The sequence below is a fragment of the Pseudonaja textilis genome, chromosome 15 (assembly GCF_049901715.1).
Source record: "Pseudonaja textilis isolate UNSWEBS1 chromosome 15, rPseTex1.2, whole genome shotgun sequence".
Lineage (NCBI taxonomy): Eukaryota > Metazoa > Chordata > Lepidosauria > Squamata > Elapidae > Pseudonaja > Pseudonaja textilis.
The window spans coordinates 11,979,907-12,006,943 of NC_142004.1; the positions used below are offsets into that span (position 1 = coordinate 11,979,907).

Below are 27,037 nucleotides of genomic sequence, written 5' to 3' on the forward strand. Positions count from 1 at the left end.
GCGGCCTCCTTGACGGGCGCGCGCTCCGGCCCCTCGACGGGGAGCGGCCGCGCGCCTCCTGCCGGCCGCCGCCGGGCACAGCAGGCAGGTAAGCGCGGCGCCGCGGCCGCCCCGATGGAGCGGGTGAGCGAGGCGGCCGCCGCCGCCGCCGCCGCCAGCAACAACCCGTGCGGCGCGACCCCGCCGAGCTGCTACACCTACCAGGTGAGCCGGCACAGCGCCGACCTGCTGCACAGCCTGAACCAACAGCGCAAGAACGGCGGGCGCTTCTGCGACGTGCTGCTGCGCGTGGGCGACGAGAGCTTCCCGGCGCATCGGGCCGTGCTGGCCGCCTGCAGCGAGTACTTCGAGTCGGTCTTCAGCGCGCAGGGGCTGGGCGGCGAGGGCGGCGGGGCGCCGGAGGGGGGCGGCGGCGAGGCGGGGGCGGCCCCGGCGGAGGGCCCGGCGGCGGCGGCGGCGGCGGGGCGCGCGAGCTGGAGATGCACACCATCAGCTCCAAGGTCTTCGGGGACATCCTGGACTTCGCCTACACGTCGCGCATCGTGGTGCGGCTGGAGAGCTTCCCGGAGCTGATGACGGCCGCCAAGTTCCTGCTGATGCGCTCCGTGATCGACATCTGCCAGGAGGTCATCAAGCAGTCCAACGTGCAGATCCTGGTGCCGCCCGCCGCCCGCCCCGACGTCATGCTCTTCCGCCCCGGCGCCGCCTCCGCCGCCGAGCTGGGCTTCCCGCTGGACATGACCAACGGCGCCGGCCTGGCGCCCAACGGCAACGGCATCGCCGGCATGCCCGAGGACGAGGCCACGCGGGCCGTGCTCTCGGCCGCCGCCCAGGCCTCGCTGCCCGTGCTGCAGGGCGTGGACCGGCTGCCCATGGTGGCCGGGCCCCTCTCGCCGCCGCTGCTGGCCTCGCCCTTCCAGAGCGTGGGCGGCGTCGGCCCCTCGCTGGGCAGCAAGCGCGGCCGGGGCCGCCCCCGCAAGGCCAACCTCCTGGACTCGGTGATGTTCAGCGCCCCGGGCGGGCTGCGCGACGCCGGCATCCTGCCCTGCGGCCTCTGCGGGAAGGTCTTCACCGACGCCAACCGGCTCCGGCAGCACGAAGCCCAGCACGGCGTGACCAGCCTGCAGCTGGGCTACATCGACCTGCCCCCGCCGCGGCTGAGCGAGAACGGCCTGACCGGCCTGGAGGACCCCGAGGCGCCCCGCAAGCGGAGCCGGACCCGGAAGCAGGTGGCCTGCGAGATCTGCGGCAAGATCTTCCGCGATGTCTACCACCTGAACCGGCACAAGCTGTCGCACTCCGGCGAGAAGCCCTACTCGTGCCCGGTGTGCGGGCTGCGCTTCAAGAGGAAAGACCGCATGTCCTACCACGTCCGCTCCCACGACGGTTCGGTGGGGAAGCCTTACATTTGCCAGAGCTGTGGAAAAGGTTTCTCTAGGTAAGAGAGAGGCGCTGCTGGGTTCAGAGATGCTGAGCTCCGTCCCGTCCCGTCCCGTCCCGTCCCTCTGGGCGCCCCACAGCCCCCGGGCCAGCAGGTTGAGGGAGAAGGAAAGGCAGGCAGGCAGGCAGTTGAGGCCAGGAGGGAGTCTAGCCCACCCGCCAACCTCATTCGCAGCGGACACCTCTCTGCTAAAGCAGCTTTTATCCCCTCTCCCGGCTCTTCAGGGAGGGGTGAAGCCTGCGCTGTGTGCAGGGACCTGCCCTGTTCTGGGGCCTCCGCTTGAGTCTCCTAGCTAGGCCCCTTTTTATGGTGTGTGGGGCTGTGTCCGGCTGGGTGTGTGGATTTAATGCTTTGGGTTCTGTTTTGGGAGGGTCCCACCTGGACAATGGCCCTTTTCAGAGCAGCACCCAAAGCTCAGCCCGCTTCGGGCCCCTTGCACAAAATCCCCTCCACACACACACACATCTCCTTCCTCTGCCTCCCCCCCTCGCCTTCTCCCACGGTTCCTGAGCATCAGTTAGTGGCTTCCTCGGGTTTGCCAGCCTAAAGAGAGAAGGGTGGCAGATGGTCCTGAATGGGATGTCCAACCTTGGCCACTTTTAAGGCTTGTGGACTTCAATTGCCAAGCCAGCTTCAGAATTCTGGGAGGTTTGGAATTTTAAGTTCACAAGTCTTAAAGTGGCCAAGATTGGACAGCTCTGGTTTACTGGGAAAAGGGGGGGGGGGCTTGATTGTCATTGCCACAGCTCCTCCCTAGAAAGGGGCCCTGTCCTTCCTGTTTCTTCTCCCCCTCCCCCCGCCCTTTTTATGGTGTGTGGGACACCTCTATGGTGTGTGGGACACCCCATTGGCTCGAAGGTCACATTTCCTTCCCAATGTTTTCTCCTGAGTAAAAATTTAGAACCAGATTACCCTGCTTGGGGGAATCATATTTTTACAGAGGAGACCCTGTTCGACCCAGCAAAGCTGACTGGAGAATTCTGGGAGTTGAAGTCCACAAGGCTTAAAGTGGCCAAGTTTGGGGACTTCTGGTCTAAAGGGAGAAAATGACTCTGGCCAAATCCACGTTACAAACTGAGCCAAATCGGATTTGGGGCTGGGTGTCAGGCAGTCAGCCAACCGTAGTGTGATTCTCTTCCACTTCAGGGTGAGGGATGGGCAGCAGGCCAAAGCAGACCCCTCTCCCTCTCCCCAGACAGCCCTGAGTCAGGACTGCTGACAAGTTAAAGGGTGGGCAACTCTAGGCGACTGTGGATCTGAAAGAAAACCTGGTGGATCTAAAGGGGCTTCGGAGATCCCCTTGAATGAATGTCCTCCTTTCCGGCTCGATCCGAGTATCTCAGTTTGGTTCAATTCTTTGGAGAGCCACCTGTCCAGACAGGGCAACAAAGCCCCCTATTCAGGACCCTCCCCTTTAGGGACAAAAGAGCCTCGTTGAGCCTGGCAAGAGTCTTGTGTGCATCTGCCTAGGAGCGGGCATAGCCCTGCTTGGCAGCCGGCGGCCTTAGGAACCTTTTCCAGGTGGCCCAGCCGCTATTTTTCCTTCTGGCGTGCCTGGTCTGCCTTGGCACAGAGGAGCTCGAGGAAAGATGGCAACTGGGGCACCCTGTGACGCGCACAATGCAAGGCTCCCCTTTCTGAAGAGTCCTCCACGTCCCAGAAAGGCCCTGGCGCCCCTCCGGCCTCCGCCCGAGTGGCATCTCTTCCCAGACCTGCCCTTCGCGACACCGCAGTCACAGAGATGGACGTCTTCTTCCTTTCCTGGCAGCCCCTTTGTCTCTGCGGAGCGAAGGGCCCCTTTTCCTTCCTTGGGCTGCCCCTGGTGAGCCTGGATGTGGCCTGCTCTCCTCAGAAGCGGCAGGGGCCTTCCCGAGAGCTTGGTGGCAAGGGGCACTACCCTTGAGAGTCACCCACTGTGTGGAGAACTGAGGTGGGAGCAGCTCTGTGGCCTCGAGGCCTGGCGTCTCTGCAGCCCTCTGAAGAAGGGGACTGCTCCTTTGAGGCTGTTTGGATGTCCACAAGAGCCCCCTTCAGGGCAGTCCTGTAGGTGAAAGTAAGCGCCACTGAGCTTAGCAAGGCTTCCATCCAGGTAAGTGGGTTGTGGGTGGCTGTCTTTAGAAGAAAGGCGTGGGAGAGTTGACACCAGCCAGAGTACAGCAGCCCATTGTGGGGTCGCAGTGCCACCCAGGCTGGGTTTTTCCGATCCAAAGTGGCTGGAATCTGCATGAGGTTACCGGATCGCTTGAGCTTTCCAGATTCTTGCAGGATAGGCAAGGTCTCCGGTGATCTGGGCCAGGGGCCTCCAAATTTGGCAACTTGAAGACTGATGAACTTCAACCCTGGCTGGGGGATTCTGGGAGTTGAAGTGCGTCAGTCTTCAAGTTGCCAAATTTGGAGGTGCCTGATTTGGGCCTCTGTGCAGGAGATTCCCTGCAATCTTGATGGTGAGATTGCTGCCTTTCCTCTGGACGTCATTCTGTAGAGCCCAACTGATGGCCCACAGCACCTGAAGAGCTCACAGTGGGGAACACCTGCATACCTGGCAGGGCTCTCCACCTCTGGCAACTTTAAGAGTATGCTGGCTGAGGGATTCTGGGAATTGAAGCCCACACGTCCAAAGGGTTGGACGTCCAAGGTTGGAGAGTCCTGCTGCCAAAGCATCCTCCACAGGGAGCTCTGCGGGTGCTTGGTGCCATCAGGCAAGATCGCACGTCAGGGTCAAAGAATTTTGCACAAGCTTTTTTGCACAAAAGCTGCCCTTTGGGGCAAGCACGAAGGGTCTCCTGGCCCAGTCTTGCAGCCCACCCTCTCAGAGCAGGATGGGGGTCTTCGCCAGCTTTGAAACACGGAGGGCAGTTGAAGAAGGCAGCAAAACCGTAACAAGCGGAATCCTTGAGGATTTATTTCCTCCACTTATAGAAGTCTTTTGCCGCTTCCAAACACTACACAGGGATGAGGGTTGTGAAATCTTGACCGAATAAGTGAAAACGTTCCCTTGGGCTCGCGCTAGGTGCCCTCCGGCCACGATCCATGGTTTTCCCAGGAACGTGGTACAGCCTGCACGTTTTCTGACCAAGAGCTCCCAGGAGCCTCTTTCTGCCTTGTGCTGGTGCGTGGAAGGAGGACCTGCTGGATTTGGAGGCCACTGAGGCCAGGAATGGTTACTAGGAAGTCCAAATGGGTCATAGCCCACCTGCCCTTGCCTCTGCTGAACTGCAAGCCCCGTGGGAGAATTCCACGGAGCTGCACGCGATGGCTGAGCACAGAAATGCCCAGGAAGGTCATCTCATTTCCAAGCAACTTCGGATGTTAGGATGGGCCAGGCTTTCTTCCCGCCTTTGTCCCAACTCGACTGGTTATGCGTGAAAGTTTGTTTGTGGTTGCATTGCCTGCTAAATGGGTTTTGCAAGCATTAAATAATCTATTCAGGGGACTGTCCTACGCACACCTCCCTGCTGTTGGTTGGGGTTGATGGGTTGGGGTTGATGGGTGAACTCAGAGTCCAGCGGAAGGACATGGCCTGGCTAGTCCAGCCGGGCATCAGGTCCTACAGGAGCAAATCGCTGTAACAAGGTTGCTGTTTCACCGAGTGACTCTCCAAGCCACACAACCACCCTCCATGCTGTTTATCTTAAATGGAAGCGTTCCAGATAATTCCACAATGTTCTCCTATCTTCTGGCCCAGAATTTTGTGGGTTCCAGGCACAGACCCCAATGACTCTTGCTTGAAGAATTGCACGAAGGCTCCTTCCGAGCGATGGCGCTCAAGACTGTTTGGGGAAGGTTTCAGGCGTTAAACACTAAAATTATAGAGATGCATTTTAAATCACGAATGAAGGCGATTAATGGTTTAGAAATTTTAAATCCTTCGAGGTGCCAAGTGATGCTTAAACATACAAAGGAATGTCACTTACTAAACCTTATGTGTGTAAGCTTGCATGTGAGCTGTTAAAAAGCAACTTTTTTAAGATCCTGAGACAGAAATTTTCTTGGAGTGAGAGGAAGGGGGAAATGGCCCCCCAAAGGTGGCCTGCACTCCTTAGATGTAGAACTTATTTAGCATATGGCACAGTGTGCATGGACTTTCAATATGTATTAACATTTCACCTAGATTAAAACCACAGTAAAATAGGGATGTTAAAAAGACCTATATTCAGATACTAATTTCCAAATGTGGAAATATATTGTACATTCAGAACCCCTCCTTGAGGGAGATAGGAGGTCTAGAAACCCAAAGTATAAATAAATAAATAAGCATAAATAACCATTAGAGAGGGGATCTTAGTATGGAGTTGTTAGGTGAGAGACGGGCTGTGACCGGCTCTGCTGCAGGGATTCGGTTGCTCGGGTGGTCTGGTGGATGAGAAACAGGGCTGCCTGCCTCCCCGCCACCCACTCCCCTCCTGCCTAGAGGAGAGCAAAGGCCGGCAGAAGGCAGGTGGGTCTTGTCCATCAGGTTCTCCTGCTTGATATTGTTCTGACCCAAGCCTCGTTCAAATCAAACCAATGCAAAACAGAGATAACAAGCAAAACCTTTTCAATGGGTCTCTGTGAATTCAGGTCATTCACAGTAAAACGCTATTAAAACTAATTGTCCCAGATAAGAGCAAGTCCTGTCAAGGCTGATAAGTGCAAGGCTGCCAAGAGCACAAGATAAATTGCCAGGAGATATTCAAAGCCAAAAGTCTCCAAAAACAAACCAGGATAGACCAAACTTCCACAAGATTTGAAGTGCAAGAACTTCTTTGCTTCCTGCAAAGAATCCCACCTCTGAGGGCTGGCTTTTATCCCTTAAGGGAGGGGCCATCACTTTGCAGCCTTACTCCCGAGTCGCCTGTGCTGCTGCAGCTGCTCTTCCCTTCGAGCAGCCCTTGCGCACACGCACCCTGGGCACAGGCTCCTCGGGGACCTCTTCATTATTGCTGCCAGCCTCCACAACCTCCAAAGGCAGCACTCCAGTCGCTGATGGTCCTGGCCCCATCCCTGCATCACACGCAGGCCTCTCGTCCGAGTCCTCGTTCTCCGAGACCTCAGCCATCCGCACCTGCTGCCGGCCAACCACAACAGATATCGAGGAGGCTGGAATTACGTAAGGGACCCAGGGCTGGACCATTAGATTGCGTTGTTGGTCTTTGGACAGGCAGGCCCGGCAGCTCAAGTGGCCCGGAGCTCTTCTCTAGAAGATTTCTGGTTGCAGCCCTGCCTGGAGGCCACTGGCCTCTTGGACGCCTGTGCAGTTCGTGTTCACTCGTGGCATGATGGCCTCCTGGGTCTTCAGGGGATTGGCGGGCGGGCAGGGACCGTATCAATGTGGTGCCTCCACACCTCTGGAGATACCTTGGCGAGAGAGCGGCGGTTGGACTGTGTGTCCAAGCTTGCAGATGGAGTCATGCTTGTACTTGTTTTTCTTTTCAAGGCCTGACCACCTGAACGGGCATATCAAGCAGGTGCACACATCAGAGAGACCTCACAAATGCCAGGTAGGTACCCTGGGGCGGGGTGGAGGTGTTCATAAGAATAAAACCGAGCATGCGCTTGCAGTGAAGGTGGGGCCCCTGGGTGGCCGTTGCTTGCAGTAGAGTCCGGAGGCGGTTGGGCCTCTTGGCCGCTTCCTGAGGTCATCTTTGGCCTCTTCCCTGGAAGACCCTCCTCCCCAGCCTTGGATCCCTTTCTTTGCAGCTTGGCTTTCCCCACTTAGAGACGAGGGTTCTCCAAGCCTTTGTCTCTTCTTCCGCCTGCCCACCGAGGACCGGCCATAGTTTGGGGGAAGCACGAACCAGCCCTGGATGCCCACTCCCTGCCTGAGCAGCCTTCAGAACCTCCCAGCGGGAATCGGTTCTTGCTTCTTCCTTGCTTTGCTCTCATAGGCTTCCTCGTGGCTGAAGCAGAACAAGAGCAGGCAAAGCACGTGCAGAGTTTTCCTTCCGGTGGCCTAAATTTGTTAGCAGTTGAAGTTTAAAGCTCAGAGATAACCCACCGAAAGTGGAACTTTTGTGGTCCTTTTGATCTGACAGGATTTGAAGGAAAAGCCCTTTCCCCTTTGCACTAAAACCAAGCAAGTTAGAAACGGTGAAACTCCCGTCCAGCTGTGGCTGCAGGGGTCTTTTTTTTCCCTCTCGCCCACAATTGTGTAACACACACACACACACCCATTTCCTTTCCCCCATGTCAAGCATGTTGGGCCAGTCTTTCCAACCTGGATACTCTCAGGAAGGTGGGCTTTGGCTCTCGGAAGACCCCAGGGCTGCTACTGCTGCTGCTGCTGCTGCTGCGAATTTGGGAGGGGAAGGCACACATCGGGCGGGTGCTGCGGGGAGGAAAGGCTGGTTGAGCCCCAGAACTCTGGTGGAAATTAAAGGGGATTAAGTGTCCACTGAGCCTGGGTTGCATTTTGGGATTTGTTGGCAGAATTAATAACACAGGTAGTCTTTGACTTACGACCGTTCAGTTTAACAGCGGTCTGAAGTTGCAGCAATGCTAAAAAATGTGACTTACGGCTTGTCCTGAAAGTTATGACCATTGTAACACACACACACACACACACACACACACACAACCATGGTCGTGTGACTACAATTTGGGCGCTTGGCTTGCATTTACGAGGGTTGCAATGTCCTGCGATCACCTCATCACAATTTGCGGCCTTCCTGCCGGCTTCTGATCAGCAGAGGAAGCAGATTCACTCAACGACCACGGTAAAGAAATGGTCGTAAAGTTAGTTCCAGTCACGTGATGACCTTCTTAGCAACCACATTGCTTAGCAATGCAATTTCTGGTCCCAATTTTCATAAATTGAGGACTAGCTGTAACTGATCCCAAACCAAGATTGGGAGGATTACAGGCTGCAGGTTTTGGGGTGGGGGTGGGGGGGCTGTTTCAAAAGAGCCTGAACTGAGTAAAGTTAGAAGGGGGCGGGATTGTTTTAAGCTGCTGTGGGGTTCGTAGCATATTCTGTTAGAAATGGGCAGTAGCAGCCTTCAATCAGTCTTCTGGAATCAGCCAGGAATAAGCAGAAAATGAAATCACACCCTGCAACCCTGCAAATGGGGAAGAAAGTATTTTTTTAAAAAAAATTGGCTTGACAAAGTTAAACTTTAGCAGGTTTCTCTTGGGAGGAAACGGTCATAGGAATGCTTTGCATATTTTTACTTGCCGGAAATGGTGAACGTTCACCCGGAAGGGAAGTGGGCTTGGTCCAGGATGGTATTTGGCCTTGAAAGATGCTGAGCCTGGCATGGGCTGGGGTGGGGGTTGTTGTCAGGGCTGGGCTCCGTTGTTTTCCAGGTTAGCCTGTTTGGTTGTTTCCCTTTCTAGGAGTTGCTAATTGCCAATAATCACAACCAGTGCGTTAGGCAGAGCTGTTCCTTGCCATTGTCGCCGGCTGTAAATTCAGCGACAGTCAAGGGGTCTCTTGACGCGGATCTGCTCTTTCAAGGAAGTACAGAACAAGCTGAACCCCAATCCTAGCAGCATCTCCTTCAACTTGTCTGGACTTAACCACGGTTTATTTGCCTTTGGCAGCGGCAAGAAAACCAGCTGCTTCCGTTCAGATGTGGGGAAGCAGGAACACAGCTGGGTCTCTTCCCCCATCCAACAGGGGCTCGGCCCTAGGGCCCCTCTAGCCTCAGGTAGATGTTCACGTGTGCCAGGAGCAAATTGGCCCTGGGGCGTCACAGAACAAACCCAGGCACCAGTTTCCGGTAGCGGGTATCATAATCGAACAGGAGAGGTGGGCGCGTGGTAAAAGAGTGGCCCCGCCTCAAGACTGCCCGAAGGTTGGGAAGGAGGCGTGCTTGGTGGGACTGAAATCTCGGGAGGTCCAAGAACGGGTGGAGTTGGAGCAGCTGCATGATCTTTCAGGTGCCCTGAAGCGATGATGCCCCCCAGCATTACCAATCACTTCTCCAGAAATAGGATGTTTGAGATCAGTTATGAGATTCTCCAAGTCAAGGGAAGTTTCCTTTAACAAAGGTTCTTATTGTCTGCTTTAGTCAGGGACCCTTTTGGGCTATTGTGGGTATTTCCATCGCTGGAGGTTTTGAAGAAGAGATTGGGCAGTCATTTGTCCAGAACGACATTGGGATCTCCTGCTTGAGCAGGGGTTGGACTAGAAGACCTCCAAGGTCCCTCCCAGCTACGTTATTCTGTATTCCATTCACCTGTCGGTGAGCAAAGGGCAAGCTCTCCTTACCAGACTCCCTTTTGTCCTTTCAATATGGGGAGGCGCGTACACCCCCTCCCCAAAATCCTGCCTAGCTAATCAGCCAGCCCCCGTGACTATGTCTTTCTCCTTGTGGCCTCACACCCAGATGTGAGCAGCGCTTCTATGTTAGTTAGATAGTTAGAGTTCTTGATTGGCCAAGTGTGATTGGATACACAAGGAATTTGTCTTGGTGCAAATGTCGTGTCATAAAAGGAAAGGCTTCATCAGGGTCAAGAGTAAGGTCAACATAATACAGCCTAGGGTACAAAGGAATCAAATCATACCAGGAAATGGTCAGTTTAACGAACAGAATTAGAAATAGAAATAGAATAGAACAGAACAGAACAGAACAGAATAGAATAGAATTCTTTATTGGCCAACTGTGATTGGATACACAAGGAATTTGTCTTGGTGCAAATGCTCTCAGTGTACATAAAAGAAAAGAGACATTCATCAGGAGTCAAGAATCGTAAGGTCCAACACTTAATGACAGCCATAGGGTACAAGAGGCAATCAAATCATACCAGGAAATGGTCAGTTTAAAGAATAGAATTAGAATTAGAATTAGAGTAGAGTAGAGTAGAGTAGAGTAGAGTAGAGTAGAATTCTTTATTGGCCAAGTGTGATGGGATACACAAGGAATTTGTCTTGGTGCAAATGCTCTCTGTCTACATAAAAGAAAAGATACATTCATCAAGAGTCAAGAATCATCAGGTACCACACTTAATAATAGTCATAGGGTACAAGAAGCAATCAAATCATACCAGGAAACATTCCTATGCTTCTGTTTGCACGCAGAAGAAAGCAGCAAGTGTAACAACCTTGCCATAGCTGGTAGCACCAGGTGGGATGGGTCTGGAGGTAGCGGTGTTGGAGAAGATAGCCAGGCCTGGGGAGTCTCACAATGGGGCTGAGAGTTAGGCTGAATGGTTGGTTAAGAAAAAACATTTTTCATACTTATTCTATTCTATTGTTTTTTTGCTTCTTTGCTAGAATATCTTGTTCTGGTATGTGTAACAAGGTATGCAAACGAGAAAAGAAATAATTTAAGTTCGCTTTTCTCTAAAGAAACAACAAGTACATTAAATTGCAAGTCAACATTGGAAATGCCTCCCGAATTGAAGTTTTGGGTGATCAGTAAGCGTACGAACACGCGATGAATTTATTCATGTCGTATTTTTATGCCCCATTGTCGGCCCCTTAGGAAAGAAACATGGCATCATTATTGGGACTCGATTTCCCTCTCCCATCCTCAGGGACCGTCTTGATTTCTGGTAGCCGAATCTGTCCCGCTGCAGTTTGATCCTCTCCGGCCCCGTGACTGAAAAGTACAAGCACAGTTTAGGAAAATATGCTTCCTTTAACAAGAGGAGCCGAGATCGAAACAGAGATGCTTCGCGTCTTGCTTTCAATCTGACTGGCCGTTCCCTTGTTCAGAGGCCAAGCAGTTCCCAGAATTGCTGGCTGTTGTGACCGATGGGATGAGACTAGGCCAGGGGTCCCCAACCGTGGCCCCTTTAAGACTCGTGGACTTCAACTCCCAGAATTCCTCAGCCAGCAAAGCTGGGAGTTGAAGTCCACAAGCAAAGCTGGCTGAGGAATTCTGGGAGTTGAAGTCCACGAGTCTTAAAGTGGCCAAGGTTGGGGTCCCCCTGACCTAGATCACAATCACAACTCAATCAACTCAATCCTTCTGTTGACTCGAGAACAGAAGCTTCTTAGGCGGAGGGGCTGGTTCAGACATTGCAGCAAAACTGCTGATTTGGGGTAAGCCTGTCCAAGGGTGGACCCCACTCCAAAGTGGCTAGAGAAATGGGCCTTAGCGCAGGAGTCTGCAGTTGGTGGTCATCTCCCTCTCGCTGCCCTCCGTGTGCACCTCTTCCCCTTTAGCCAGTGGGAAGAGTCTGGAGAGGGCGGGTTGGGAAGACTGATAGTCTTCCCCACTGATGTTGATGTAGGAATTAGTCTTCATTTTCTAATCTTTCTTACTTCCTGCCTGTTAGCAGGAAAATTCCAGCTTCCAGGGGATAAACTCAGAGACCTCTACATCCATAGAACAGTTGAAACTTCAAGAGGTATTTCTTAAACACTGTTTATTGTTTCGATAAAAACACACTTCTCTTTGCTTACTATATTTGCCCTGCTTCACAGGAAAACTACTGGATCTTTTGTTTATTTACCCACTGTGGTTAAGAACAGTGGCCTCCTGTACTGTTTTACTCTTTTTTAAAAGGCATTTTGACATTTTGTGGTTTATTTTAAATTTTCCAGGTCTTGCTTGATAGCTGACCTCTCTGCCTTTTGGATCTTGTATTTTGGCTTCTCTTAAAATTATTTATATTTTACCTTCCAGTCTCTTAATTTTGACTGGGAATAAGCTGTCATTTGGCATCAAGAGAGATGAGCAAATTAAATGTGGTCTTAAAGACTGGTCGCTGGGAATTTCTCTTGAAGGAGAGCGGGGAATAAGTTGGTGGGACTTATGCAGACCATCCTGAACCCTCCCGAGATCATGTGGGGCGGGGAGGACTGCTTACAAATGTGCAGGACAAGAGTCACCCTGTTAGGGAGATGGGCAGCATATAAATTGAATACATAAATAAACCAAGTGATAGTTTTTCTTCCTTTTACAAGTAGTTCCCAACATACTCTACTACCATCATTTGATGACTATTACAAGTTAGGACATCTCTGAAAATAGCCATAGCCCTTAGACTTATACATCACTTCACAGTGCTTTCCAGCCCTCTCTAAGCGGTTTACTCTTGCTCCCAACAAGCTTGGTGCTCATTTGACCGACCTTGTAAGGACAGAAGGCTGAGTCAATCTTGAGTCAGTCAGGAATAAACTGCTGGCAGTGGGCAGAGTTAGGAAGGAAGGAAGGCAATAACACTAGTTATAGCCCTTAGACATTTCCAGCCCCCTCTAAGAGGTTTACAGAGTCAGCCTCTTGCCCCCAACAATCTGGGTCCTCATTTGACCCACCTCGTAAGGCTGAGGAAGGCTGAGTCAACCTTGAGCCTAGTGAGATTTGAACTGCCAAATTGCAGGCAGCCGGCAGGCAGCAGAAGGAGTCTGCAGTACTGCACTGTCACCACTGCACCGCCATGGCTCATGGTGACTTATGACCATTCCTCGCACTTACAACTGTTGCATTGTCCCCATGGTCACGTGATCATGTCTGTCAATCAGCTTTCATTCCCAATGGCTTCAGGATCCCAGGATCGCCATTTGAGACCCTCTGGTCGGCTTTGACAAACACAGGCCGTAAGGAAGCCGCCAGGAAAGGCCATGAATCATAATCACGTGGTGTCTCGGTTGACATAAGGACCGCAGAAAAAAGTTGTAAAACTGGATGCGGTCACTTGTTGAGCGCACCATTTAGCAATTAATTTTACCATTCCGATTGTGGTCATTCGTTGAGGATTTCCCCTATGGCCATGGTGATAGCTATAATGGAGCTCTGCGATGTGTAACTGATGTATAGCTTTTTTTTAATGGCCTGGTAACTTCCCACTGCAGTCATAAAAATTGCCTTTTATTTTTCATGGGTGACCTTGCTGGGCGTGGGGATCGATGGCGGTGAGGAGGAACAGCTTTCACAGGCAAATCAAGAGAGATGCTTTGGAGTGGGACACCTCTATACCCCCCCCCCCAAAAAAAAACATCTTTTCTTCTTCAGATCCAAAGGGATCCACTCCCAGCGATCATGAAATGGCCCTTTTAATGGGAGTGCAGACCCCTCGGGATTCTTCCTGCGGTCTCTGCTTTCGGGCCCTCCTGGTGTTTTCTCCCGTGTGCTCTTTGGCTCAGTCTTCACTTCGCTTACCCGAAAAGGAGGCCACCTTTTGGCTCTCATCGTTTGAAATCCCAGAATCGTTTCCTCGTGCAACCTTAGCAATCCAGGTTGCACCCAGTTGTGTTGCAGACATGAATGCTATTAAGCACACCTCGGTTCTCCAGGAGCAGGTCAGCACCCTCAGCTGAGCATCAGAAGATCCTGGGGGATCCCTTGGATGCCCGGCTACCAGGCTCAGCGGCACAGCCCTTCCCTTTTTTTTGGTCCTACCTGCGTGTGCCCCAACTTGGGCATGGCTGGCAGTGCTGCTTCTCCAGAGGCAGAACTATTTGCCCGACAAATGCCCCTACAAGTTATGGGAGGTGTTTTGTCATCCAGAGGAGAGGAGCTCGGGCGGAGGGGGTTGCTTCCCAGCTCGTCCTGCGGCTCCTCCAAGAACCCCTTGGATTGTTGAGGCCACCCCAAAAGTCCTGAGCGAGTGCAAAGGGATTGCCACTGTGGCCACCCAGTTTGGGACACGCTGGCATCAAGGTGTTAGGTTGTCCTTTCCCCTCAAGTATTGTAAAGGCACCCCTGTTGTTTTCATGGCAGCTTGATGGAAGAAATCAAGAAAAAGAAGGCCGTTTTGTGCCCATGGGAAAATGGTTTGGTGATGTTTCCTTCACAGCCATTTGCTCCTTGGCTTCCCTGGCTGGATCTTCCTTTCCTCTCTGAAGAGAAAAAGACAAAAAAAAGCAGACCACGGAGGGACAGTCTCTCGCGCTAGGGAGGAGCCCTCTCTGATGGGGCTTCAGTTGGGTCAGCCGTGATGCAGCCGGATCTCAGTGCAAGGGCTCAGACTTGGTTCTTCTGGCTTAGGGCAGTCCTGGTCATCCTTTGACTCGAGCACAATTGAATTGGGGGAGGGGGAGGTCTGTGAGCTTGGACCTGCAGCCCCCTAGGGTTCTGACCAAGGCTTCCAAGACCGTAATTAAGCACACGCTTAGTCCAAACAACTCCTGTTTTATTTCAGTGCTGGGAATTATGTTCATTCCCAGCCTGTAATGAGTCCCAAACAGTCCCTCGAGATAAGCACCCACCTTTCTCACCTTTGAATTGCTGCCAACAACAAAAGTGCCAAATGAACTATAAAAAAAACCAACCGAAGTACAAAGTCCACACACAGCTTCAAGGTTTAATCCCAACAGAGCAAATGACTTTGCTTCCTGCAAAGGTTTCTCTACCTTTGCCTGTCCTTTATACCTTATGGGAGGGGCCAGTCACCTCCCAGCCTTACTCCCGAGTTGCCCCTTTTGTTTCGCCTTCTAGCAGTTCTGCGCACATGTGCACTGGGAACAGGCTCCCCTGGGTCCTCTGCCTCGCTGCTGCCAGACTCTGAAGGCTCCAGCACCCCATTCCCAGATGGTCCTGGCCCCATCTCTGCATCGGATGTAGAACCCTCGTCCGAGTCCTCTCCAGGCTCCCGGACTGGTCCTCGTTCTTCCCCGCTATCCAATTCCGCTGCCGTCTGCACAGGATGCCAGTGAACCACAACACCTAGGCAGATGGGGCAGAAACTGGGCTATAGTTTGGGTTTGGGCATTCCACCCGTGGCATTGTGGGGCTATAGCTAAGGGGGAATTACGGGCTCTGTGGTCAGGCAACCCCACCTCGCCCTTTTCTGCCCCCGCCCGGCTAATGTCCCTCTGTTGCTGTCCACAGACCTGCAATGCTTCCTTTGCCACCCGGGACCGGCTGCGCTCCCACCTGGCTTGCCACGAAGACAAAGTTCCCTGCCAAGTCTGCGGGAAGTACCTGCGGGCCGCGTACATGGCGGATCATTTGAAGAAACACAGTGAAGGACCAAGCAACTTCTGCACCATCTGCAACAGAGGTAATGGGCCTCCTGCAGCCGGTGGGTTAAGCGGGTGGGAGGGTGGCTTGACCGAAGCCGATCGATGTCTCTGGAGGAGGAGGAGGAGGAGGAGGAGGAGGAGGAGGAGGAAAGCAACTCTCTCATTCAGCAGAAGGATGTTCCCCTTGAGCTTGTTGTTTGTTGACTCTCGGGCACAAAAGACCCCCAGGCCCTCTTCCGTTGCTGCAGCCCTGGTGATTCTGGACTTTCATTCAGGCCTTCCAGGCACCAACATTAAGCTCTGGGCACAGAGCGGGGGCTACCTATGCACAAACCAGCTACCCCAGGGCCCCGCCTTGCTCTCCGAGCCACCTCAAAAGAGGAGGTCCTGGGCAAGGGGCAGGAACCCAGGGCTCTTCCAGGGGCTTCTCCCAGAGCGCCGCATTTCCAAGAAGGCAGGTGAGGGCGGGGTGGGGTGGGCAGCGCAAACCAGCGTGCAGTGTCCTCCCTCCACCAGGGACGGCTGCTCCTCTCTGCAAGGCGTCTCTTTCTCTCTCACGCTCAGAACAGCCTCGCTGAGCGTGGAAGAACCTTCCCCGTTGCAGCCTCGGGGCCGTGACCTACGTTTCCAAACATGGGGTGGGGTTGGCTCTGCTCTGTGGTTCTTCCCCACCCCTTTTCCCCCTCTGTGGGCCTGTGCAAGATTGCAGCCGTAGCCCCAAAAGACACGATCCAGGGCTTAAAGCTGTTGCATTTCTTAGGTGGCTCGGTTTGGATGACTGCAGGGGATAATTATTTAGACTCCCGGAGGAGCGAAAGGATCTTTCTCTGAGGAACCGGCTGCATTTGTGGGATGGTGGTGAAGGCAAGGAAAACGGGGACCGGCGGTTTAGCAGATCAGGGGAATGATCTATACCAGCGGTTCCCAAACTTTTGCAGTCCACTGCCCGCTTGGTGCTACAAAGTCATCCTCGGTGCCCCCCGCCCCACACACCCAGGGGTGGGATTCAAATTTTGGCGGGTTTGGCCTAATTTGAGGGTGTGGCTTGCTAGTCATGTGGCTGGGTTGGTGTGGCTTGCTAGTCATGTGACTGGGTGGGCGTGGCCAGGTGGCTGGCAAACCAAATACAAGTGGTCCTCAGTTAACGGCCAGTTGTTGGTAGATAGATAGGTAGGTAGGCAGGCAGGCAGACCTTTTGGGTGAATGTATGGATAGATAGGCAGGCAGGCAGGCAAGGAGGCAGGAAGACAGACAAACAGACAGACATTTTGGATGTATGCATGGATAGGTAGGTAGATAGATACACAGAAAGGCAGGCAGGCGGGTAGGTAGGTAGGCAGGCAGGCAGGCAGGCAGGCAGACCTTTTGGATGAATGTATGGATAGGTAGGTAGGTAGATAGATAGATCTATATTGGTAGGTAGGTAGGTAGGCAAGCAGGCAGGCAGACCTTTTGGATGGACGGATGGATGGACAGACAGACAATGCGACAGCGGTAGCGCTTTGGGAAAGCAGTGGCGGTGGCTTTTCCCAACGTGCTGCCACATTCAAGGCACCGGCTCTGGTGCGGTGCAACCGTAAATGGGTGAGCCTGCAGGGCCGGCCCCTCGAACACCCCCCTGCCGGCCCCCTTGCCTCTTAGCGCCCCCCCCAGGCATCCCGCCGCCCCCTTTGGGGACCACTGCTCTAGACGTGGTATTCCAGGAGATTAGCAAATCAGTCAGGAAGTCTCTCCTAATTTTCTCCATAATCGCATGGCAGTGCGTGAGTCGGGCCATACTACTATGAGATCGATCACCATACTTCATGGATCCCCTCCAGGTGAGGGGCACTTGGAGTGGACTGCCCAGGCCCTGTGCTGCTCAGCACTTATCTAAGACCTGGGTGCGAGAGTTGAAGGGAAAGTTGCAAAGTTTGCAGATAGCACAGAAGGACGGGAAGGACGGCTAAAAGGGATCCATCTTCTTTTCTTTTAGTAACCTTGTAATCCCTTGTAGGGTGGAGTCTGGTCAACTGAAAGGAGCTAGCAGAGTGTTTTACTGGCCGGATGCCCTTCCTGTCACCAGTGCGGAGTTTTTTTGTCCAGCAGACAAAATTAGTCTAGTGTGCCCAGAGAGAGAAATGTCTGCCTCTACCTAGGATCGAACTCACAGCCTCCTGAGGCGAGAGCTCCGCCACTAGGCCACCGTACCCCTCCATGGATGAAAGGGATTAAAGAGAACAATACAAAAAGGGCATTCTAGGATCTGACATGATCCAGCAGTGCTATGCAGAGTCTAAAAAAAAAAAAAAGACGAAGACGAAGCGCATGGGATGCGTTAATAGGAGCGTAGAGTCACGGTCGTGGGACCTAATTGCTCCCTTCGACCCAGATCCCACTTGAAGAGGTGTGTCCAGTTCTGGATACCACGATTGAAAAAGGGCGCTGGCAAACTGGATCCAGTTCAAAGGGAGGCTACCAAGATGAGGGAAGGTCTGGAAATCACAAATAACAGATAATCAGAGTTGGAAGGAACCTTGTAGGTCATCTAGTCCAACCCCCCTACACCATTTCTGACAGATGGCAATTCAGTCTCTTCTTGAAAGTCAATCTCTGAAGGCTTGTCACTTAGAGCAGGGCTCCCTCCATGGAGACCTCTGACTTAGAGGAGTGAGTACCTGTTTTTGTCCCAGCAGGTAAGACCAGAACCAGTTTGTTAAAACTACAAGGAAGGAGGTTCGGGTTAGACATTGGGAGGCTCTTTCCGAGTGTGCAAACTGTCAGCCAGTGGAATGGATCAAGCGGCGAGTTCTCCTCACGGCAGGTCTTCTTCCGACAGAGACTGGAGGGTTGCCTGTCAGAGACCCCCACTGCACGGAAGCGGAGAGGGTTGGAGCGGAAGAACCAGGGGAAATGGGGGGTGGGGAATGAAGGAACCAGGGAATGTTTTAGCCTTCTGAGGAAACGTGCCAGAGAAGGAGAAGGACGGCATTCTCCAAAAAAGAGCAGAGGAGGCCACACCGTATTGTAGAGCAGATACTGGGGAATTCTGGGAGTTGGAGGTCCACGGAGTTTGCCGTTGCAAACTTCGGAGACAACCCTGTGGCAGAGGACACCGGTTCCTAGGCCGAAATTGCGGGGGATCTCAGCAAGAGCTTCCTAGGTGTAATTTGGGGTGGGGGCTGGGGAGGGGGCATTCAGCCCCGGGGCCGAGAGCCACTGCTCTGAGTGTGGCTGGGCATCCTTGACTTAAGAGGCACCTCCTGCTTGGATGCATTGTTGTTTGCTCACGACTGTTCAAGATTTGAGGTTAACTTGCAGGCGGCAGGATGGAAGTCCACCTGGAGAGAAGGGAGGAAGCCCAACTGGGGCTGAAGCTGAGAAGGGAGGAAGCGGCACCTGAAATGGGGTGGGAAAGGCTGCCTGGAGACACGGGGGCCGGGGAGCTTGCTTGGTGGACATCCAGACAGCACACGCCGGTCATTTTCGATCTGCCCAGCCTCTTGCCCCTCTGGTGGAGGAAGGTTGAGCCTTGTTCTTCAGGGTGCCCCCTTGACTGCCCTACCAGCTTGGCCCCCCCTCCTGTGGGCCAAACACCCCAAGGGACCCTGCAGAGTCACTTAGGTTGAGGAACAGGGCTCCTTCTGCACCGCAACTCCAGGCCTTCGGTCCTCCTTGGACGCCAGCACTACTCTAGGCGTTGCACCCCTGGTCACCCCCTATTTCCCTCTGCTGTGCCTCTCCCGGGACCCACGCAGAGGAGTTGGTATCCCCTGCCACTCGGCTGGGACCGGACCAGTCCAAAGAATGCCAAGCCCCCAGTCCGGCTTCCTCCAGCTGCTGTTGGACGTTTCAGCCGGAGGGCTACTGAAGGCCACCGAGTTCCTGCTTCTGGTTCCCAACCTGCATATGGGGCTTGGTTGACGCTGGTAGCCCACAGAGAAGGTCACTTCAGCCTGGCACTGCACTTTGCCCGCAAGGAGGGCTGTGCCAGCACACACACCCCTCCAGGACTGTCCCCCCTTAATTGAGATAGAACGGCCTCTGGTGCTGGAGCTGCTGAGAGAGAGAGAGAGAGAGAGACAGAGACAGACAGACAGACAGACAGACAGCTGTGCAAGGACCCCAGAAGGATAGACACAGATTAACAGAGTTGGAAGGGACCTTGTAGTCCAACGCCCTGCCCAAGCAGGAGACCCTACATCATTTCTGACAAATGGCAGTCCAGTCTCTTCTTGAAAGCTTCCAGGGATGAAGCTCCCACAACTTCCGAAGGCAACTTCTGTTCCATCGGTTGATGGTTCTCACTATCAGGAAATTCCTCCTTATTTCCAGGTTGAATCTCTCCTTGTTCAGTTCCCATCCATTATTATTCCTTGTCTGGCCTTCAGGCGCCTTGGAGAATAGCTTGACCCCTTTCCTCCTCTCTGGGGCAGCCCCTCAAATATTAGAAGATGCTCTCCTCTCTCTCCTGGTCCTTCTCTTCCCTAGACTGGCCAGGCCCAGTTCCTGCCATTGTTCTTCATATGTTTCATCCTCCAGTCCCCTCATCCTCCTGGTTGCTCTTCTCTGCCCTCTTTCTAGAGTCTCAACCTCTTTTGAATAGTGTGGAGACCAAAACGGGACGCAGGATTCTAGGTGTGGCCTTCGATAGGAAGGAGGGCTGCCGCTGCAGCAGGGACAGGTGCCTTTCTCCCCATGGGAGGGGCTTTAAAGCTTCTTCCAGCTGCCCCCCCCCGCCCCGCTTTCCACTGAGCTTAATGGGCTTCCTGGGCAGAGATCCGATTTGTGGGGGGGGTCCAATTTTCCTGGCGATGCTGTCTTCCTCTCCTTCCCCAGCGGGGGGAAATGCCCGACTCACCGAAGGAGACTTTGGGGCAGGAACAGGGGGCAGGTCTGTTTCAGCAGCCAGGCGGGTTTGCCCCCCGAGTCACCACAGATGGGAGTAGTTCCGGGGAGTATCGCCCCGGATGCATTCCAAGCCCAGCCGGAGACGGCCCTTTCTTTCCTTCCAAGGGAAATGGGGGGGGGGATAGCATCAGGAAAATGGGGCTGCCTGGCATTGCTGAGGATCAGGTGGTCCCAGCAGGCTGTGGGGGCCAAAGGGGGTCGGTCCCTGCACACAGGCCTGGTTTTCTCCGTTAACGAAAAATTTAAACATAAAGACATGAGAACGGCATGTCTTGAGCTTCTTGCCTTAGGGAAGAGGTCTCCAAACTGGGCGACTTTAAGACTTGTGGACTTCAACCTCAACTATGCTGGCTGGAGAATTCTGGGAGTTGAAGTCCATAAGTCTTAAAACCGCCAAGTTTGGGGACGCCTGGCTTAGCGCTTGGCTTTGCTGGCTGGGGAATTCTGGGAATTGAAGTCCACCCATCTTAAAGCTGCCAAAGTTGAGGAGGTTACCAAGGTTGAGAAATAGGGCTTCGAGGGGTGGAAGGACCTGTGTTTTGTCCCACTACTTAAGGGTCTCAGGCACCGGCCTAGAGAAGAGACTCCCTGGAAGGGCAGGAAATGCGAGCAAGACGTCCTCAGAGACCCTGCGGAGCTCAGGAGGATGCGGTCAGCAGGAGAGAGAGGGCTTCTGTTTTCAAAGGCCACCTGGCTCTTCCTGGGGTGTTCGACCAACAGCCATCTGGAGAAGGAGGGTTCGTGTCCTCCGCAGGGTCTTCCGGGTCTCATCCCTGCCAGGCCTCACCTGAGACTCCTGGTGTCTCAGGAGTGGCAGCTTTGCTGGTGGGGAATTCTGAAGAGGTTCTCCTGTCCTGCCTGGTGGTGCTCAAGTTAGCAGACCTCCCTTCTCCTTGGTCTTGACGTGTTCGGACAAAGTTTCTCACTTCGGCCTGTTCCGGACAGCCAACCAGATAGCTATTAGGTTCCTCCCAGAGCAGAGCAGACTTGAGTGCGCAAAGGTATTCCTGGTGTGCGATTTTTCTGGAAGGGACACGGGCCATGAATGCATTCCAAGGTCCTGGCGTGTCTTGCTGCAGCATCAGCTGGGCCTGGAAGGTTCCCCTCATCTCCCTGAGCTTGGCTGTTTCCTTGCAGCGACTTGTTTAACAACTGGGGCAAAAACGATGGTAAAATCAGGCGAAACTCACTTAACAGCCACTTTGCTTAGCTATGGAAATTTGGGGCTCCCTTGTGGTCATAATGAAAGTAACACCATCAGTGCTAGTGCTCACCTGGATGGTGTTACCTAGTTGGTGTCAGGATTCCGGCAGTTACTCCAATTCAATCATGAGCCTCGAGCCACACTCCCAAAACTATAAAAAAGTTTTCCTTGAAGGTAACATTCTACGTCCGGCATTTACCTGGGCTTAGCCAACTCTGAGACACGTAATTCACTGTCACCCTTGATCCTGCTTCCCCACCCCCAACCCCTCTGGGTGTATCATCCAATGAAACACGTCCATAGCCAAGAGTCGTCAATCATGCTCTCCAATTAAGATTTTTGGGTGGCAGAAGCTTCAGTCATCTAATCAGTGTTTAAAGAAAATATGAGTGGAATGTACTTTTGATTCCACACTGCCGCCTGCTCTTTCAAACTCCCCCCCCCCTCCCCTTCTTTCTTTGTCAACTATAAAACATGCATACAAAACGTTTTATGAGTTGACAGTTGGGTCACACAATGGTCTGCAGGGAAACAACCAACCCAAAAAGCACCGAGGATCCTCATTCCAGCCCGGAGCTACGAATATTCTCCTTTGTTGACTCCATCCTTCCTGGGCCGTTTCCCCCGCAACGGAGGGGCACAAAGGAGAGGCACCCTCTGCGGGCTGCTGCCTCTTCCAAGACCCGTCGCGCCAGTCCTGGGAGCGGCCAGAGAGGTCCGAGGGTGGACAGGCAGAGGCGCGTCGGTGCTGGTGGCAGGATCTCATCTCCTTTTGTCTTGTTTAGGTTTCTCCTCTGCCTCCTACTTAAAGGTCCATGTTAAAACCCACCACGGTGTTCCCCTTCCCCAGGTCTCCAGGCACCCGGAGCCCATTCCGAATGGGGGAGCGGCGTTCCACAGCGTCAGGACCTATGGCATCAAAGGCAAGCGACCCCTCCCCCGATCTCGGCGTAGGACTCTGGTGGGGGCGGCGGCAAGTGGGCGGCCAGGGGCCCGTCCCGTGGCCGAGGACAGGACCGAGCGAAGGACTTAGGGAGCAGGGGAAGGCTGGGCCCAGGCCGTCCAGGGCAGGCACCCACCGGCTCTGGGAAGGGAGGCCCCCGCTGGGACTCGGCTGCCTCGGGAGGGGGTAGGGGGGACGGTTCCTGCCTCCCTATCAGGCTGAAGAGACACAGATCAGCTCTTCCCTCCACCCAGGGCATCCCTGGCCTCTCTAGCATTGTGCTCCGTTGTGTTCGGTGTTCGTTGCATGGGAGAGCAATTTTGAAGCATGTGTTCTGGTGAGGTCCTCCTGACCCTCAAACGAGCGTTTTCCTCACCATTTTCCCCACAAGGGTGTCCACCCCCACCCACCCCCACTCCCGCACCTATCCCAGACCGGCAGCCCAGGACCTCCTGGAGAAAGTGCATTTTCTGAATAGGTCCCCTGGAGCCTCCAGGGCCTCTGGCTGACCTCTTGGTGTCCACATCAGTGCTGCAGCCAAGGAAGCTCTGGCTGCCTCCTGGATGGCGAGAGAGGGGCTTGACTCTCACTCCCCTCCCTCCGATCAGGCAGGGAAACCCGGGAGCCCTCGGGGCAGAAGGCCGGGTTGGGCAGGCTGCTCACGGGGAGGACCGCTTGGTGGCCCCCAGACAGGGGTTCAGCCGTAGGGGTCAGGGAAGCGGTGGGGCTCCGGTTGACCTCATGCGGATGGGCAGGGAGGCTCCCGGCTGCAGGCCCTGCAGTCAAAGGCAGCCTCGCCCAGGGGGAGTGGGCCCAAGGTCCTGGCTTCTGAAGCCCGGGAAGGCCGTTGCGTGGTGCTGGGAGTGGCCACCAGAGTTTCCAGGCTCCTGTTCCTAGGGGGAGGGTGGCCCTTCCTCACCCCCCACCCCTTTGTCATGCTGGAATCGAGCCCTTTCTCTGGGTTTACTGGGGGGAACCTGGTTTTTGCTTGCTGAGGAAAGGAACTTAGAAGTTGTTGCTAGAGGGGCGTTCTTCTCCACACTTTGTCCTCTTCGGTGCCGCCTCAGCTGCCTCCCCCAGCCCCCCCCCTTGTGGAGCAGGGCTCTAAGTCTCACCTGTGGCTGCCATGTCATCGCTGCCCATCACCCCCCTGGTTTTGAGGTTGCTTTCTGGTTCAGGCCAAAAATGGGACTTGATTGATCGTGTTGCGAGCTTTCGTTCGGGTGTGATGTTTTTCCTCGGGGTGCAAAAAATGTGCCCCCAGGACAGCTCAGGCCTGCTGGGGCCAGACTTGCAGGGCCCCTCTCCCCCCACCTCCACCCCCCCATGTGGGGCATGGCAACGTAGGGTAGCCGCTTCCCAGTTGGGCCCTGCTCGCTCCAAATGGCAAACCCCAAGACAGACAATGCTGCGTTCACACGTCCCATGCCGCACCCGAAGAAATGGACTTCAGGAGGCTTCACTGCACGGCCTGGTCCATCCCACCTATGAAAACGGTGGCTGGGATCCCAAACAGAGGGAAAAAAACCCTGGGCCCAAACGGCCGAGTGGGGGAGCCCAGCTTGGGAGGCCGTTACAGGCAGGAAGGGCAGCTGCCTATTTTACGGGTTACAGAGATGGGAGAGTGGATCAGGGTGGACTTGATTTAAATCAAGTTGATTTATATCGCTAGTAAAAAGGCTGGATGCAAATCAATTCGATTTAAATAATAGTTTTTAAAGAGCAACTGTCATCTCTGCCCCGCAGCAGCTCCTCCTCTGACCTGCTGTTGACTCGTCGATAGTCCCCGTATTGCAAAACATACAGCCTCGTGCTACATAGCTAAGCTCCTTTTCATGCTGAATAAACTAAATCTTTAATGTATCATAAACAGAAAACTATCTCTAGGTAGATTTTTACTCCAAAAGCATTTTATTAAAATAAATTTGATAAAAATAAAAAAAAATCAAATTTAAATAAAAATCCTTATTTATTTTTTTAAAAAACCATTTTAAATCCACCCTGGATAGAAGTGGGCACAGCCTCGAGGGGGGGCCCCATCCGCTGCATCTCTTCAGTGTGCCTGGCTTCCACCCAGAGGAACCGCTGAGCCTTTGGGGTCTGCAGGCCACTTTCCTTGCGGTCAGATTCTCACAGACGGCTTCTCCTCACAGCTTGGCCTGCAGGACGCTGCACTTCTCTGGCAGAGGCCGGCTTCTCTATTGCGAAGTGGGGGTGGGGGCTGTCCCTTGTTTTCCATTGCACTTTCACACCGTGGACCCATCCTCCTTGCCCATAAAGGTGCCAGCAGCCGCGGTGGATAAGTCCAGGGGGCGAGGCTTTCACAAAGCGATTGGAACCTGGGCGTTTTGTTGCACGTTGATGACGTGGCCATCTCGAAGGGCGATTGGCCCAGGTTTGGAATCTGCCCTGGACTTGAATCGGGCCAATTTAGCTAAGAGCCCCTTGGGGCCACTATGGCCTGTATCCTTCTTTAAGATTGTCAAGTTGTGGATTTCACCTGCCGGAATTCCCCAACTGTCCTTGCTGTCTGGGGAATTCTGAGTGTTGAAGCTCACGAGACTCAAAAGTTGCCATGGTTGGCCGTTCCTGGGCTCGTGCTTTGGGCTACTCAAGGGAAGAGCTGTGCGGCTGCACTTCTCAGCTAGACTACCCCCTGCCTGGGATAGAAGAAAGAGGAGGGGCGTCCCTGGGAGACGGGTGGCCCCTGTCGGATTTGAAAACCGCCATTTTCTTTCTCTTCCTAGAAGGCCAGAAATGCTCACATTCGGACCAGATTGAGAGCTCAGATTCCTACGGAGACCTCTCGGACGCCAGCGACCTCAAGACGCCTGAGAAACAGAACGCCAACGGTTCCTTCTCCTGTGACATGGTGGTCACCAAAAACAAATTGGAGTCAGAGGGGGACAAGAAGTACCCCTGCCCCGAATGTGGCAGCTTTTTCAGATCCAAGTCCTATCTCAACAAACACATACAGAAAGTTCATGTCCGCTCCTTGGGGGCCCCCTTAGGGGACTTGGCCTCCGCCTTGGGGTCCCCTTTCTCCCCCCAACAGAACATGTCTCTCCTGGAATCCTTTGGGTTTCAGATCGTGCAGTCCGCATTTGCCTCGTCTCTGGTGGATCCAGAAGCCGACCAGCAAGCGATGGGGCCAGACGCAAAGTGAGGCGGCCTCGGCTCTCAAGAAGCAGCAGCAGTCAGTTTTTTATTTTCTAGAGAAGATGGCTGTGAGGTGCCAGGTGCAGTTTTAGAGTGGGGAGAGGTTGACTTAAATCCCCTTGAGGTGCCCACCCTTCCTCCTCTTTCTTTTCTTCCCAAAACCGTCCCCGGATGGAGACAAGGTTCCCGCTAACGCTCTGCAGAGTCCCCTTCATGAGGGTGGACGTTTAGGGGGCCGGGGATCTTGAGCAGAAGGCTAGCAGAGACCCCTGTGAACAAGAGAGGTGCCCCCAAAGCTGGATCCAGAATTTGGAGATGCCGCGTTTCAGCTGGCAAAAGAGCCCAGCGCTCGCTCCTCTGCCCTTCGGCCTCTCTCTCTGCTCAGGATTCCCACGTTGGCCATCCCGCCTGCTCAGCCACGTGTCCCCCGTGGCACCCGGTAGGGAGTGTGGCTGTTTCCTTGGAAAGGAAAATTCACGGGAGGCGTAGTTTCTCAAAGCCAGCCACGGTTTTCCTTTCAAAGAAGACAGGGCAGTTGTCAAGAAGCAGAGAGGTGCCCCCAGACATCCCAAGCTGACCAGAAGGCTGCCCGAGATCCCCGCGAGGGCCTAGCAGCGGTTTCCCGGAGGACCTTGTGCAGGGACACCTCACTTGTGTGGTTGGCTTGTTTTTATGATCCTCAACACATGGCCATTGGTTCCCCCTCTCTCTCTCTCTCTCTCTCTCTCTCTCTCTCTCTCTCTCTCTTTCTCTCTTCTCTCTCTCTTATAATTATGGTTATTATTATTATTATTACATTTATGATTTTAGGACCTGTTGTAGTGATTTGCTACTGAGATGCCTTCCAAGGCAATTATACAGAGAGCTCTTAAAGCAGCAGTCATTTAGGGTAGGATTAATTTTTTTTAGATGTATCATAATTAAAACCTTGCCTAGTTGATTGTTTTTAAGTCTACGGGATAATATAGTTATGCAAAGTGAAAGGAAGTTGGGGGTGGGAGAAATAAGCTTAAATTTAAAAGAAGGTAAGAGAGCACCCTTGGTTGGTTGATGCATAAAGACCTCCAGAAGTTTTAACCGTTTCAATTAGAAGATAAATGTTTTTTTGTACCACCAACCTCCCGTGCAAATAAATAGAGAGTTCACCGAGTGATTTCAAAGCAGAAAATAATTATTGGATTGGACTGCATTAAAGAAGTTAGAATGTTACTTTATAAACTTCCTTTTGTCTTTTTTAAATTTTTTAAATTTATTTTTATTTGTTTGGCGCAGGGATTGTTTCTGTGCTTTGATGGCAGAAGAGAGAGCGTTCTGGTGGGAAGGTGCCATTTCTGACTGCCACCTTGGGTGTGTGTGTGTGTGTGTGCATCCTCCCTCTATGCCAGTGGTCACCAACTCACAGCCCTCACAGGTGGTCCGTGCAAAAATTTTGGTGATCCGCAGACAAATGCCACCCCCAAAGCAATTAATCCAGGCTGCTCAGGAACACAAGGCTGCGCCACCCACATGGCCCGTGGGAACACAAGGCTTGCGTCGCTTGCATTGCAAACCACACGAGGTTGT

General features: G+C 53.5%; 1 protein-coding gene across 1 annotated transcript; it reads left to right on the forward strand.

Annotated features, from left to right (window-relative positions):
* PATZ1 (POZ/BTB and AT hook containing zinc finger 1) lies at positions 1-26,683 on the forward strand. The gene is given in 7 exon segments (XM_087913564.1): positions 1-421; positions 424-1,438; positions 6,858-6,921; positions 11,648-11,719; positions 15,145-15,316; positions 22,158-22,295; positions 25,063-26,683. Coding segments are annotated over 7 exon segments (2,187 nt in total). The 5' UTR covers positions 1-114; the 3' UTR covers positions 25,482-26,683.
* Positions 26,684-27,037: the final 354 nt, after the last annotated feature.